This window comes from Mandrillus leucophaeus, unplaced genomic scaffold (genome assembly GCF_000951045.1).
Source record: "Mandrillus leucophaeus isolate KB7577 unplaced genomic scaffold, Mleu.le_1.0 Scaffold204, whole genome shotgun sequence".
Lineage (NCBI taxonomy): Eukaryota > Metazoa > Chordata > Mammalia > Primates > Cercopithecidae > Mandrillus > Mandrillus leucophaeus.
This window is the reverse complement of record NW_012102077.1, coordinates 2,658,592-2,674,720: the sequence shown is the minus strand read 5'-3', so window position 1 is coordinate 2,674,720 and position 16,129 is coordinate 2,658,592. Positions and strand designations below refer to the sequence as shown.

Below are 16,129 nucleotides of genomic sequence, written 5' to 3'. Positions count from 1 at the left end.
TATATTTTTTCAAAGACCCTAACCACTAAAGTATTAGATGAGACAAGGAACTTCCAACTGCTCAGGAACATCTGTAGGTGGCAATGGCAGTGGTGCAAGTGAGTGGCAGCTTCAGTGATAATATGTGTTTTAAATATCTTGTGTGTATGTCCTTTGCCCGTTCTTTTTTTTTTTTTTTTTGACACAATCTTGCTCTGTTGCCCAGGCTGGAGTCCAGTGGCATGATCTTGGCTCATTGCAACCTCCGCCTTCCGGGTTCAAGCAATTCCCCGCCTCAGCCTCCCAAGCAGCTGGGATTACAGGTACCTGCTACCACACCTGGCTAATTTTTGTATTTTTAGTAGAGACAGGGTTTCACCATCTTGGCCAGGCTGGTCTTGAATTCCTGACCTCATGATCCACCCACCTCAGTCTCCCAAAGTGCTGTGATTACAGGTGTGAGCCACTGCACCCGGCGGCACGTGCCTATTTTATAAATGAAGAAACTGAAATGGGAAGAAAGCATTCATTGTTTACATTATCCTTTAGGGTAACAGAGCTAGCACTTCACACCATAATCTCTTAAATCTAACAATCTCCCTGTAACCCAGAATTCCATAGCTGCTCAAGGGTGTGGTATTTGTACTATGGTCACAAGCTTCACTGGTGGGTAAAAAGCAGGTTTTATCATTTTATTTTACTTTTATTTTTATTGTATTTTATTTGTATTTATTATTTTATTTTAGAAATAGTGTATTGCTCTGTCACTCAGGCTGGAGTGCAGAGGTGAGATCATAGTAGTTAGGACTAAGGCATGCACTACCATGCCCAGCTAATTTTTAAAATTTTTTGTAGAGACAGGGCTTTGCTTTGTTGCCCAGGCTGGTCTCAAACTTTTGGCTTCAAGCAATCCTCTTGCCTCAGATAAAGAGGCATTTTAGATTCAGACCAGCTTGAGTTCAAATCCTAGCCCTGCCACTTATGAGCTATGTGACTTGGACAACTTATTTAAACTCTTTAGACTCAATTTCCTCATCTGCAAAATGGGAATACCAGTATCTACTACCTAGGGTTGCTGTGGGTAGGCAGGTTCCTGTGCCAAGTTCTTCCCCCAGTGCCTGCCACATAATAGGAGTTCAATAGAGGTTAACTGCTATCATTGCTAGCCTATTATTTACTTATATGGCTGCCTCAGAGATTCACACCAGCCTGTGAGAAGATAATACGACCAGGTAGTGTGATACTTGGTGAAGCTACTTAAATAACCCTTGTTTACAATTGGCCTCACAGGTTAGATTACACCCTAGTGCTCTTGAAATGCGGCCACATGGGTCATGCTCCCTTAAACCGGAGGCAGGTGGAGCATACCTAGGAGAAGCCAACAGAGATCATCCCTGAGTCTGTTAGGCCTACCCAGGGCAACTGTGGGCCACAGGTGGACCTCTAGTCAAGACCCCAAACTAGCAGTGGTGCTGACTGCATGGAAGAGGGCACCTGGCTGGTGCATGTGCTGGGCCCTGTTTGATGAGCGAAACATCCACCCTGGGATTGTGTCTTGTCCTCTCACACTAAGTCAAAGGAAGTTTCCAATTAAGGTGTCTTCTGTCCAATGTATTGTTGACTTTTGTACTGTGGCCTCGGGATACATTACCAAAGCAGGCTGCTCGAAGCCAGGCTCGTGCTTTCTTTTGACCCTTTCTACCCCTCTTGGTACAATGGATACTCCTGCAGTATGTTCTAAACAAAGATACTGGGCAGAGGGAATAGACTCAGACTCTGCACTACCCAAGAATTCCCATTGACTGAGTTCACTGTGGAGAAACAGCAAATGTGGCCGCCAGGTAAGGAAGGGAAGGTCAATCCCTCCACGCCCGAATGGGGCTGGGCACCAGTGCCAGCTCCTGGCAAGCTCGTTGTCTGTTTGACGTAATGCCAGATGGTTCATTAACTTTAGAAAGCTGTCATACCTCATAAAACTCCCTTTATTACACTCTCTCAGGCCAACTAATAATATTTTTATGGTGTCAGCCTCTCAGCCTTCACCTAAGTAGTTCTCTGTCGGTATTTTTTTTTTTTTTTGACAGCAAGAGGAAGATGCCCAGAAAGGATGGCAGGTGGCACTGTGCCAGGGGAAGAAAAAGGATGAGCAGAGGGATTCCAGCAGCTCAGCTAGGACAGCCCAGAACAGCCTCCAGAGAAGCCACAGCCTACAGGCAGGGCAGGAACTCTTAGGGAAAAGGGGCATGGCTATAGGTGGGGAGAGATATCCTAGAACTGCATGTGAACAGTTGGGGCTTCAAAGCCAAACACCAAGAAGAGAGCAAATGAGAGGAGCAGAGTCAAGAAAGCTTTAAAGGAGGGAACAGAGGGAACATGGTGACCATAAAGAAATAGTGGCTCTTGGCAAGAAGAAAGAGAATGAGATGTGAAATGTCAGAGTTAGCGAGATGCTGAAAAATGGGCTCTTGACAGAGTGGCACTGACAATGGTCTCTGTGCTGACTCCTCACCTCTAAGAGCTCTTCAATAAGCTCAGAGAGCAGGGATACTGGAAGAGCTTCAAGTGGTTCTATGGAACTCCCTGAAGCTGTAGGAGGAGGGGGAACTTGTTCTAGCATAATGAGTGTTAGCTAGGATACCCTTGGCTTCACACCAGATGAGGAGATGACTCTCAAGGCCTTCAATATAGTTCATTCTACAAGGCAGAAAATGAGTTTTTGCTATTAGCAAGATGTAGAGCTAGATGCTGCAGGTGATACAGGAAGGAAAGGGATGAAAGAGATGTGCCCATTCCCCTGCAAGTAACCTAGAGTCTACAAGAGAAGGAACAAGACATTAGGTGATTCATTTGATGAATTTTCATCACAGATCTAATACGTGTCAGGCACTGAGGTAGACACAGTGTATTAGTCCATTTTCACATTGCTGAGAAAGACATACCCAAGACTGGGCAATTTACAAAAGAAAGAGGTTTAATTGGACTTAAAGTTTCATGACTGGGGAAGCATCACAATCATGGCAGAAGGCAAGGAGGAGCAAGTAACGTCTTACGTGGATGGCAGCAGGCAAAGAGAGAGTGAGGAAGATGCAAAAGTGGAAACCCCTGATAAAACCATCAGATCTCATGAGACTTATTCACTACCATGAGAACAGTATGGGGGAAACTGCCCCCATGATTCAATTGTCTCCCACCAGGTCCCTCCCACAACATGTGGGAATTAGGGGAGTACAATTCAAGATGAGATTTGGGTGGGGACACAGAGCCAAACAGGTGTCACACAGGTGAACACTTAGGACAAGACAGCCCAGTCCCTGTCCTCAGGAAACTAACATTCTAGTTATGGGAAGCAGACATGGATACTTAACTAATTATAAAATTATTAGAACTTCAAAAGGTGGCGGGGTGCGGTGCTAAAGGATGCTACGGGAATGCTTAAAAAAAGGGAACTAAGTCCCTAGAGGGCCAGGGCAGCATACATTATAACCACAGGGGATTTTCTACTAAGTCCAGTGAGGATTCAGGGGATGGAGAGATTGCTCTGGAAAGACAGAGGAGAAATAAGACAAGTTCTTTGTACTGAGTATGGGAGGATGGATATGGAACTTAGACAGAGAGCGAGGGTGTGTTTGACACTGGATGCAAAGAACAGCGTGACCAAAGAACAGAGAAGTGAATCAGCAGGCAGCCATGGGCAATAGGAAATGAGGGTCTCCACTGGGGCTGAGAGGGGCACCAGAAGTCACCTGCACGTGTGTGGCATAGGCTGACCATCACACAGGGGAGCAGAGGGCCACGTGGCACAGGGTCCCACACACCTGGCTAAGGGACTGAAATTTAGGCCCTGTACTGCAGTTGAGCCAGAAAGCTACAGCAAGATCCCAGTTTTACCCTTGACAAGTTATGAGACCATGCGTACATCAATTTATGTCTCCAAGCCTGAGTCCTTCTATAATAAACAGAGGTAAGAAAGTCCTACCTCACATGCCTGCTAGGTAACAAATGCTCAGAATGTATCATTTCCACATTCTTTATCTGACTGGCCAATGAAGAACGCATGAATATTTCTGAGCAGGTGGTGCCAGGATCAGAAAGTGATTGAGGAAGCTCTGCTCCACATGTCGGTATATATAGGACGGACCAGGGTGGCATGTGGTGGGTGTTCAGTCAGCATTTGGAGAGAGAATGGGGAGAGAAGGGGTGAAAAGACCAGGAGTGAGGCAGTCAGGTCCTAAACAGGGCAGGCATAGGAAAGGACAGTGTTCAAGAATATAGGAAGGTTCAGGCCACTGGATTTAAGGAAGGACTCAAAGATGATGCCAGAGTCCTGAAACTCACTAACTGGGAACACAGCAGGGGACAGGCAGAAGTAGTAACAAGAAAATTAATTTGCTTAAGGAGTTAAAAAAAAAATGAGCTGTTTTGGAAGCATAGACTATGTCATTTTTACTCTTACTAGAAATCCGTAGGAGGACCTTCAATCGACATCTAGAATCCAGAACTGGAGTCCAGAAGTGAGGCCGAGATTAGCCATGTAGACGTGGGAATGACTCTATAGATGGCGTCATTGAAGCCACTGACACAGATGGGCTCATAGAGAGAATGAAGCCAACAAGAGAACCTTGGAAAAGCAGGTGCTTTATTCAGAGGGCGGAAGAAAGGGGAAGGAAAAGACAGTCCTGACTGACAATAAACAAATGAAAACATGGAGGCTTCTGATGCCCCAAATAACCAAACAGTGGAGGAGACCAGGGGGAACGTCCTGCCGTGTCGCTGAGACAGGAAAGGGACAGGGCAGTGTCAAGCTCTGCTGAGATGAAGCGGAGGATGACGCAGACTGAGAAAAGTTTCAGGCAGCCTCGGACTTCAGAGAGACTCATTCTAGGGACACTGGTGGGGACAGGCGACACAGGCGGGATGGAAGGGATGGCGAGAACTGGTGCCGGCATTCAGCGTGGGCTCTGGAGTTTATTGTGAAGAGGAAAAGGAGGATTCTGTTATTGGTTCAGCAAGTATTTACAGAGTGTCTGCTACATTTCCAGCACTGCTCCATAGACTCAAAGGACAGAAGGAACACTTGAAGAGCATAGATGACTGAACGATTTCTTTAAATGGGGGAAACACAGGCAGGGAGTATACTTGGGGTGTGGGAAGAGGTGAGAGAAAGGATGTCAAGGATGATGCCCAGGGAATGATGGACAGAAGGAGGTGTCGGCGAAGAAGAAAGTGTTGACAAGGAGGTGAGGGAAGCTCCAGTCTGGTAAGAGACGTTGAAAATGGAGATACACAGAAGCACATTTCTGCACGCAGTGTACCTCCTTAAGTGTGCTTCCTTAGGCTACATTTCAGGGAGCCTAATGGGACACGCGCGTGTCTTTTTCTACTTGAATACCGCCCAGGCATTCTGGATTTTTCTGTCTGCTTCACCTTAAAATTACACGCACTCTTTAATCAGAGGTGAGTGAAGGAGGGATCTTTTTATAGCACTTCCGTTTAATTAGAGGGTTTTTCTTCCCAGTCCTTGAATCATGTTTATACACTGCAAGACTCTTCACGTTTGCTATCTTGGGGGTTTCTTGAAGAGTTTTTCTGAAACCAACTTTTCTAGAACGGCGGGTCAGTCCTGCTCGGAACCAGACCACAAAGGGACGGCCAAGTAGAGATATATCCAACTTCATTCTGCAGAGAAATCTCTAAGATCTGAGAGACGTTTCCCCCTGGGGCCTCATATAACTAGGCAGTGTTGAAAAACATCAGATAAAAGCGGGGTGACCCATGTCCCCGGCAAGGAGATGGCCGGGCTTGGTCCAGTCCTAGGCTGCAGTGTGATGCCACTCACAACACTGTTGTGTTGGATTAATTCCCAGGTGATGGGTACGACAGGGCACCTGAGGGGGAGACGTGGGCATCAGTGTGGATTAGCTCCTTAGGGGCAGTGAATGCCAGCCTTAGACTCAGCTAAGGTGGAGATCAAGGGCTAAGACTCACCTTTGCGGAGTCAGCCCTTGGTCTTCACCCCCACTGGATACAACCTGAAGGACAATCATAGTGAAAGATGTATGTGCGAGAGGGGGGAGAGGCACACACACACATTGTCACACATACTATACACACACACACACACACACACACACGATGCAGGGAGAGAGAACAGAGAGAAAGCAAAGGAGAATCATGTACTTTATCCCCACAAAGAGAAGACCAAGGACTGAGCCAACAGCCGCAAAAGAGAATCAACACCAGGGCCTCCTACGACGTAGAGGGGACAGTGGGAGCAATGTTCCCTATTAACTACAGCGGCGTTTCATCAGGGCTGATGGAAACAAGGTGCCCACCAACACCAAGGTTGTTACCATGCTGGCAGACTCCCAGAAACCACGGCCATATTGTCCCAAGTGAATCTTCCTTCCCTCTGGCCTCTCCTTTGGAACACCCCAGTTACCCTCAGCTGACCCAGAAACCAGAAGACAAATGCCTGACTGGCAGGGGCCACATCCCTTCCAACTGGTTAATGCCCAGGCCCTATCAGTCACTAAATATCAGCTCAGGTGATTACTCACCTATTTTACAATGAGGAAGTTGAGGCTCAAGGAAGTTAAATAACTTGCCCAAGATCTCAGAGCCAGTAAACACTGAGACCAGAATTCAAAACCATTCTGCATGAGTGACGGCAAGACCTGTTTCGGCCAGCTTACCTCGTACAGTCCAAAATGAAATGCTTTGGAGGGTGAAAATGGAGAAACTGAAAAGGGACGCTGGGGTGGCAACCACACACAGGACCCCACTGGGCAAGCGGGGATGTGAAGTCGTCATCATGTACTTTCCTGGCGCCACAGAGCAGCGGGGTGATGAAAACGCTAGGTCTAGCCCTGTATTCATTTTAATGAAGGCCAAGGCCGATTCCTATCAGAACTTCCTGAAACAATTCAAACTGTTGCTTTCCCCATTATTTCCTACATTTGTTAGCATAGGTAACAGTCCTGAAGTTATTAATATCAAACTCAATTTTTAAACATTTTAATAAATGTTTATGCTTAGAGACGAGGACAGAAAGAAAGCTGGGGAACTTGCACGGCACTACAGCCCAAGGAAGCGGGCGGGGGGGGGGCATAGAAACGAGAGAACCTCCACTGGAAAAGCAGAGGGAAGAACTAGAAAATAGAGAGGAGATCAGTGAAGCCTGCGGCTCAGGGAAGGTGAAAGGGTTTTGACAGTGTTACCCAAAAAAGATGTTCACCACGCAGCTAGGAAGTCTCCCAGTTAAATTATAAAGCCCAGAGTTGGGAGAGCAGAGAAGTGAGGCGCAGGGCCAATAGTTCGGACAGACTTGGAGTTGAAGTGGACCTGAGTTCAAATCCTAACTCCACCACCGACTCACGCAAATTATGTCTCTAAGTATGTTTCCTTATTTGTAACAATAAAGGGGGCAAAATTTACCTGACCAGATTCTTGTGAGGATTAAATGAAATCATATGAATACAAAACTTAGGCTTGACACATCCTAACAGACCAGTATCTTGGTAGCGGGAAATCGCTATGGAATGGGACAGATGAAGCAAAATCCAAGACATCAGTGACTCGGCGGGTGGGTGAGGGTCAGGGAGGAACCAGCGTGGCTCCTGGAGTTCTGGTTTTGGTGACTGGGAACAGAGCAGTACCACTCATCATCACACAGAGTAAAAGGCAGGACCAGCAGATGCTGGGGAGAGCTGGAGTGATGCTGCTGAATTGGGTTTTGCATCAAGCTTGTGCGGCTTACAGGTCTTCTGAACGGAGGTGCTCACCAGGCAACCGACACTCCGGTGAGAGGTCCGGCTTGGCAATCTGGGTGTGAGAGTCACTGGCATAAAGGTGATGTTTTACCTTTAAAGGTTAGAAGAGTTGCCCTAGGGAGATAATAAGAACTTTCACCTTACCCTAGGATCTGTGAACCCCTGAGAGTCTATGAATGAGCTTCAGGGAATCTGTGAACATTGTGAGATTATACACAGAATGGTGTCTCTGTGCATTTTCCTAGCTCTAAGCTTTCAGTAAATTTTCAAAGGCATCTATGAGCCCCCAGCCTCATGTGAAAATCACAAACCACCAGTGCAGTGTGAGGCACCCCCTGGGGAATACAGATATTCAAGGAGCAGGCAGAGAAGAAAAAAAAAACACAGGGAGAGAGCAAGAGGCTCATGACTGAGCAGCAACTCCAAGAGAAAGATACCAAGAGACATTATCTAGATCAGAGGCGGCTGAGGAACTGATCAAGATAAGGACGGAATCCGGCAGCTGACGCCCCTGCACTGCCAGCCCTACTGCAAGCAGTGAGTTCAAGAGGGAAAGGCAGGGAGGCAGACACTGTCAATGGCACGAACCAATGGCTTTAACATTATTTCACAAAAATGGAGGGAAGGCTTTGCATAAAGGATCTGCCCCCCCTTGGGAACAATGAGAACGCAGCAAACAAAGCTGTATGAATCCAAGTCTGTTTCAAGGGCACACGGAGGAGCCGCTTCGGCACCATGCACAGCAACCAGATCCCAGCCCATTGCATTAGGTTTCCATCAACTTGACACAGACCCCATGAAACAAGTGCTGTGAAACACGTTGCTAAGTGAAGGCGTCTTCTCTTTGTGTTACCCAATAAAATCACCCAAGAAGAAGGCTCTGTGACAGATTCCTGATGCGAGCATGTTTTAGATGTGAGCAAGGCACCTTCAGATAAAATTCACTGTCATTAAGCTCCAGTGAAGGCACCTTCAGACAAAAGTCACTGTCATTAAGCTCCAGTTAAGCTCTACGTGTAGTTGATTTGTTAACAGTGCAGGCTTTGGGAGAATCAGATCCAGGATCTATTCTAGCTCTGTCACTTACTGTTTGCCCTGGCCAAGTTAATGAATGTCCCTGAGCTTGACTTTCCTCATCTGGGAAATGTGAATAGCAACACACACTTCAGGCGTGGCTGTGATTATTTAATGAGATAATATCCTTAAGCTCAAGCTCAGGGTCTGATACCCAGTTAAGCGTATTGAATGCTGGCTGATGCTACCATTATAGCGCTGTAGAAACGTGTACCATATCCACAACTATCACTTTTCTAGTAACCACATTAGAAAAATCAAAAGGAGGCCGGATGCAGTGGCTCACACATGTAATCCCAGCACTTCGGGAGGCCGAGGCAGGTGGATCACCTGAGGTCAGGAGTTTGAGATCAGCCTAGCCAACATGGTGAAACCCCATCTCTACTCATAATACAAAAATTAGCTGGGCATGGTGGTGCACACCTGTAATTCCAGGTACTCAGGAGGCTGAGAAAGGAGAATCGCTAGAATTCAGGAGGCAAAGGTTGCAGTGAGCTGGGACTGTGCCTCTGTACTCCAACCTGGGCGACAGAGCAAAAGATTCTTGTCTCAAAAAAAAAAAAAAATCAAAAGGAACAGATGAAATTAATTTAAATATTTTACTTTACCCAAGATATACAAAATATTATCTATTCCATATATAAGGAATATACAATTATTAATGTGGCATTTTCTTTTCCTTCTACCAAATCTTTGAAATCAGGTAGTTTACACGTATAGCACACCTCAATCCAGACTAGCCTCATTTCCTGTGATCAAGAGCCACATGTGGCTGGTAGTGACTGCCCTGGACGGTACGGCTGTAGACCTCTAGCTACCCCAGCAAGCGGAGTAGGTCCATAGTTCTCTCCCTAAGTATCACATTCTCCCACTACAGAAATCAGAAGTGATCTTCTCATATAGTACTAAGTTAAATTCACTTGCTGAGAGTTTTTCAGCCCCTTCTACTTCAGTCTTCAGATTACTAAAAAGTAGACAAGCTGGGCGTGGTGGCTCATGCCTGTAATCCCAGCATTTTGGGAGGCGGAGGTGGGTGGATCACTTGAGGTCAGGAGTTCGAGATCAGGTTGGCTAATATGGTGAAACCCTGTCTCTACTAAAAAATACAAAAATTAGCTGGGCATGGTAGCAGGCGCTTATAATCCCAGCAAGTCACTCAGGAGGCTGAGGCAGAAGAATCGCTTAGAATCCTGGAGGCGGAGGTTGCAGTGAGTTGAAATCTCGCACCACTGCACTGCAGCCTGGGTGACACAGTGAGACTCCGTCTTTAAAAAAAAAGAATATAGACAAGTTCCTGCGATGCACAATACACGACCATTTTAGTGAGGATCCCTAAACACTAAGCACAGGGGTCTGTGTATTTATAGTGAAAAATGACCAGATGGCAATGAAAGAACTTCTAAGTGACAAGTTAGAGGGTGTCAAGGAATGACAGAGGTGGCATATGATGCTTTTAATGAAATGAACAACCTTCAAAACCACCGTGTGCCTAAGAACTGCCAAGGAAAAGCAGCACTTAGCCCAGTACTAGCCAGAAAGGCAGAAGGGAAGGCAGGGAACACAAGCCTTCAGGGAACGGCTACACAAGTGACCTCTCAACCCACAAGGGTCACAGGCTTAGCAGGTCTGCAGCACAGATAAGCACCTCTGGCAGCACCAGCCATGACAGCATTGCTTTGGACGGTCTATGGCTTTACGTTCAAAGACAGCGCAAGATGAAAGAGAAGTGATATGATTTTAGGGGAAGTGGGAGAAACTTTTTCCTTTTCTGTAGTCAGAAGAGGAACTAATTTAATGCAAAATATGTTTTTCCAAGTTTTCAATTTAAGGGGGTAATACACCTCTGACATGAGATATTGATAGAACTTTCACCACGTATATTAACATACTTTTCTCATGATCATTTGACTAACAAAGTTTAATATAGGGTCTCTGAGAGGTAGATTCAAAACTCTACAATTGCGAAATTTAAACAAAGAAACTGAAATTATTATTTTAAGTCATCACAAGGAGACCAATTCAGCAAACACGACAATTCCAAAGTCTAACAGAGTCTGAGTCATTGACTCTAGTGGCAAGCACCCTTTGGCTGCCAGTCCCCAAGGTCACCCCGTCACACTAATATATGTTATGTTCACAATAATCATGGTGCCCAGAAGAGACCCAATTATATCTGAAATACTCTCACTAGAGAATCCAAGAAGGTGCATAAACCACTTCAGAAAGACAAAAGAGTTATGTTTCAGTTTGGCCATGTTATTTGTTGGAGGAAAAGTTATATTTTGGATAGTGCAGAGTAATGTAAACTCCAACAGAACTGGGCATCTATTGGTGGTATAACCTTGCATATATTACTCAACTTACCTAAGTTTCACGGCCAGGCACAGTGGCTCAGGTCTGTAATCCCAGCACTTTGGGAGGCCCATGTGGGTGGATCGTTTGAGGTCTGGAGTTAAAGACCTGACTGGCCAACATGGTGAAACCCCATCTCTACCAAAAATACAAAAATTAGCTGGGTGTGGTAGCACATGCCTGTAATCCCAGCTACTCAGGAGGCTGAGGCAGGAGAACTGCTTGAACCTAGGAGACGGAGGTTGCATTGAGCCAAGACTATCCCACTGCACTCTAGCCAGGGCGACAGAGTGAGACTCCATCTCAAACAAACAAACAAAAACGAACTTCTCGAAGTTTCATCATCTATAAAACAGGACTGTCAATGTTGACTTTGCAGAAGTTTTGTGAAGGTTAGGTACTACGTACATAAACGTGCTTCATGTACTGTCTGAAACAGGAGGTGTTTCATAAACAGTTGTATTGATCATAACAAGAGGAAATGATACATGTATGTTTATTTTCTTGTCACAATAAAGGCATCACTGGAAAAAAGTTTTAATAAAAGACAGGAAAAGGTAAAGGACATTACACTGACTTCCTTTTTGAACCTGGGCATATATCAGGCATGCAAATGAGATTCATTTTCTCAATCTTTGAAACCACATGTGAATTTAAAAAGTTTTATTTGCCTGGTTTAATGAAACAGGACAAGAGATTGGTCTTGGATGCCTCTGCAAGTGACCTTGAAAAGTGTGCTGTGTTTTCACAACTTTGGTATTCACCCATGACAGATTTGGCATGTGAACAGCAGGGCGGGATGTGGGGGTTAGTGAGAATGCAGTGAGGAGGGTGGACAATGTGTGTTTTTCTGTGTCTATATGTGTATATGCTTTAAGTATTTTTTTTTTTTTTTTTTTGAGACACAGTCTCACTCTGTCACCCAGGGTGGAGCCCAGAGGTGTGATTTCAGTTCAGTGTGGCCTCGACCTCCTGAGCTCAAGCAATTATCCAACCTCAGCCTCCCAAGTAGTTGGGACTATAGGCATGTACCACCATGCCCAGCTAATTTTTTATTTTTCCTAGAGACAAGGTCTCACTATATTGCCCAGGCTGGTCAGAACTCCCGGGCTCAAGTGATCCTCCCACCTCGGCCACTCTAAGTGCTGTGATGACAGGCATGAGCCACTGCACTTTGTCTGTTCTAAGTCTTAATGTACAAAGATTTCCTCCCTCATGGTCTCAAAAGAACCCTCTCAAACTACCAGAGACTCCTTTGGTAATGAGGAAAAGTTTACATCTGAAAAACTCATTCACACTAAAAAAAGATAGTATTATGATTATTTTCCTTAAAGCAGTTCCTTACATTTTAAGAGAGGGTGTTCCCTAAAAAGATACCTCAAAGAAAAATCTCTGAGGTCTAAGAAATGTAAACACAATTGCTATAAATATATTGATATAAGAACTTTGTGTTCTGGTAGTAGAATATGAGGAATCAGTAACAATAAAGGAGATAGAAACCTTTCTTAATACCCCTCAAATCAAACCCCATAGGTGACTTTTTACTACAGCTTCAGGTTAGTCTCATTTCAAGTAAGAGATTTCCTCACAGTTATGCAACTCCATGGTGAATGCTGTGTGTGTGTGTAGACTTCAAGCAGATATACTGCACTACTGGATTCTCAGTAACATTTAGGATTCATCTACCAAACTGGAACTTGCGCTTGCTTTGCTTGTGATTAGTTTGAAATTGTCAAAGCCAGCCAGGAGTTATTCTACCAACACGTTCACGAAAGACACGTGGCTAAGTTTACCTTTCTTTGGTCTGGGTTTCACTGGCAGGGACTCCTTTCTTTCCATAGCCGCTTCTCTTTCTTTCCATCGTCGGATCTGTTCCTCTCTCATCTTGAAGAACAGGATCTGTTTCTGTTCTTCGCTGAGCTCTGCCAGTAGATCAGGATCTATGTACATCTCCGACAGTATCTGTTTCAGCATCTTTGCAGTTCTGGAGTCTTTTATACCTGTGGCAAAAGTTCCTGAAACTGGCCTCCAGGTGTCCCTTCACCTGTGCTGGCCCTTGGGCGTGTCCACAAAACTTCCCGAACAGCTCACAATCCTGGCTGACTGGGGCAATAATTCAGCAAACTGGCTCCTGAGACCTGGCACCAAATGTCCGGTCCAAAATGCTGTTCACTGAACCTACAGAGAGAAAGAGCCCGCATTCAGGTGGCATGTTAAAATGTGTGGACACTGGCTAGGACGGGTTAAAAAAAAAAAAGCCAGGAGGAAATACAGTATCACTTTTCATTTCAGGGAGAAAACAGAAAAAGAAAACCTGAGGCACACTTTGTTAAGAGTTTGTGTAACTTCTATCCTATAATTTCTAAAGATACTTTGTCAAAAAAAAGAAAACAAACGCTAACTTTATACAGGTCAATCTCAGGGAAACAAAAAAAGTTCACAGAGGTTTGTCCTGCTCCCAACTAAGCAAACACATTATTACCCCAGAGCCTAACAAACCACCAACTGTGTGGCTGAAAAAAGAAAGGCAAAAAAAAAAAGGTCACATGAAGAAATTAAAAGGCTCTCTGCAAAGTACCTATTTCAAAAGAAAATACCATTTTTGAGATGTCACAGAGTAACTCACCCCAAACCAAACCAAAATAGAGCCATGTTCAAGGAAGAAAAAGGAAGAAATAAAAACTAGACCACCATGCAATTTCTGTAATTTCCCTAAAAAGTAGCATTAAATAAACATAATTATGTACTTTCCTCTTCACAAAAGGATAATGTAATTTCCAGGCAACCTACTAGAGCCATGAAAATCAGGGCAGGTGCAAGAGAGAACATCCGTCTACATTCTGGAAGGTCACCGAGTTTTAGGTGTGCTTTTACTAGATAACCTAGTTTAATAAAATCTAAATGGACAGACCAGATAAACTAGCGGGATGAAGAGGTCATTAGGTTCATAACAAAGGATCCTTGATTTATATGAGTTTACTGCATGGCTCCTTGAAAGAGAAACCATAAATCGAGCGTGCACAGTGGCCTCCTAGAGGTTCTCCTGGGGTTGGAAATCCCACTGAGGTTTCATTCTGCTTTCCACATTTCTATTTGGTTGGCTTAAAAATATTACCACACTGTCATACTTTTTCTCTCTATTTTTAAACAATTTCTAAGTCTCATAAACCATCATACTTTTGTAATCAGAAGGAAACTATGTAAATATTTCTATTCTGGAAAACAAGACTTTGGATTCGATGTAGTACAATGTAAGAAAAAAAACTTACTACAACTTTTCAGAATCACATGTGTCCTAAGAAGTTGACCAATAGACTAGGCATGGTGGCTCACGCCTGTAATCCCAGCACTTTAGGAGGCCGAGGTGGGTGGATCACGAGGTCAGGAGTTCGAGACCAGTCTGACCAACATAGTAAAACTCCACCTCTACTAAAAAAACAAAAAATAGAGAAATTAGCCAGGCATAGTACTGGGCACCTGTAATCCCAGCTACTCGGGAGGGTGAGACAGGAGATCGCTTGAACCCAGGAGGCGGAGATTGCAGTGAGCCAAGATCGCGCCACTGCATTCCAGCCTGGGTGACAGAGAGAGACTCCATCTCAAAAAAAAAAAAGAAAAAAAAAAGAAATTGACCAATAGTTTGTTGTTTATAGTAATACCTCAATAATCTTACCACCTTGCCATGTGCTCTCAAATATCTTGTTTCTCCATACTATGTTCAAACACTCTTAAACTTTAGACAAGTCACTTAGCTATATTATGGCCATCGTAGTGTTGGTTTCTCTTTGTTTACCTTGTCATTGATACAGCTAGATTTGTAATGCTTCTCTCACCACCTGGGGGCCTCCTTCGGCTTCCTGTCTTCCTCCTCTTCCTTGCAAAGTTGTTCCTTGATGTACATCTGTCTTTTGAGACGAGCACGCGCAATAGCTAGGCTACCACAGAATGGTGTGCATACGCAGCACTCAGATTCGCTGACTGTTCATTGCGAAGCCAGACCCTTGATGAAACTACACCTATCCCTACTGACTGCAACCTATCATCTCAGCAGCATTCAACTACCGGAATTCAAATGGAACCAAATATTAAGAGAAAACTTTTAAAGGACTAAAAGTAATGTCACGCCCCCTCCCAGGTCCCCTTGCTAACTTTGTATTTTGCATGGAGATACCCTTAAAGGGTTGAACAGTCAAACAAATGGATGTCTTGTAATGATTTCTTGACTGTTTGTTTCTAGCAGCTTCTGAAGGGGTGGAGCCAATGAAATCCACAAGCTCCAAGATAAAGTGGTAAGAAATGACACGGAATGACTCCTTGACATTCCAGTAAATGTCTTTATGTTCTGTGGTTGGCTTTCGCAGAAATCACACATGGCAGAAAATGAACAGTTCAGTTAGGGTTGAGACTCCTGCTCTGTTCCCCATTTTCAATGCGGTGAGTCCTATTCAAGGCGTGGGTAGAGCCTAAAATCTAAAACCCTTAAAGCGCCAAAGTCACATTCCTACTGTCTCCCCCGCCCTGCATATTCCTGATAACACAGCTAACACTTCTCGTACCAGGCACCATCTTAATTAAGCACTTTACCTGTGTTAACTCGCTTAATCTTCATAATAACCCTTCGAGTCCAGCCCATCACTGTGCTCATTTCACAGATTAGGAAGACAGAGCACAGGTCAGCAGCTGGTCAGCGGCAGAGCCGGGCAGTCCAGCTCTAAGTCAGCTTCACTGTCATCCACAGCACAGAGGCCTTTTTGTGAGTTTATTTGTGTGCCCAGAATCAGAACAGCAGGATGTGGCGCCATGTATGAAATTTCAGAATGGAAGCCAGCAAATTCCTGCAGCAACAGAAATGCTGAACTGATGGTGCTTGACACAGGGCAGAAGCCTCCTCCTGGTCCGCTGTAGCTAAGCTTAGGGGACGCCGGGTGAACACAGCCCAGCCAGGAAGGACAGAA

General features: G+C 44.8%; 1 protein-coding gene across 3 annotated transcripts in view; it reads right to left on the bottom strand.

Moving 5' to 3' along the window:
- The window catches only part of SH2D4A (SH2 domain containing 4A), an 87,479-nt gene that overhangs the window by 68,249 nt on the left and 3,101 nt on the right, over nucleotides 1-16,129 (bottom strand). For 2 of the 3 annotated variants that reach the window (XM_011979617.1, XM_011979618.1), the window contains exon 2: nucleotides 12,968-13,352. The exons of the other annotated variant lie outside the window; for it this stretch is intronic. In XM_011979617.1, coding sequence (XP_011835007.1) covers nucleotides 12,968-13,148 — 181 coding nt within the window. In that variant the 5' untranslated portion in view covers nucleotides 13,149-13,352. The remainder of the gene's footprint in view (nucleotides 1-12,967; nucleotides 13,353-16,129) is intronic. 3 annotated transcript variants of the gene reach the window in all.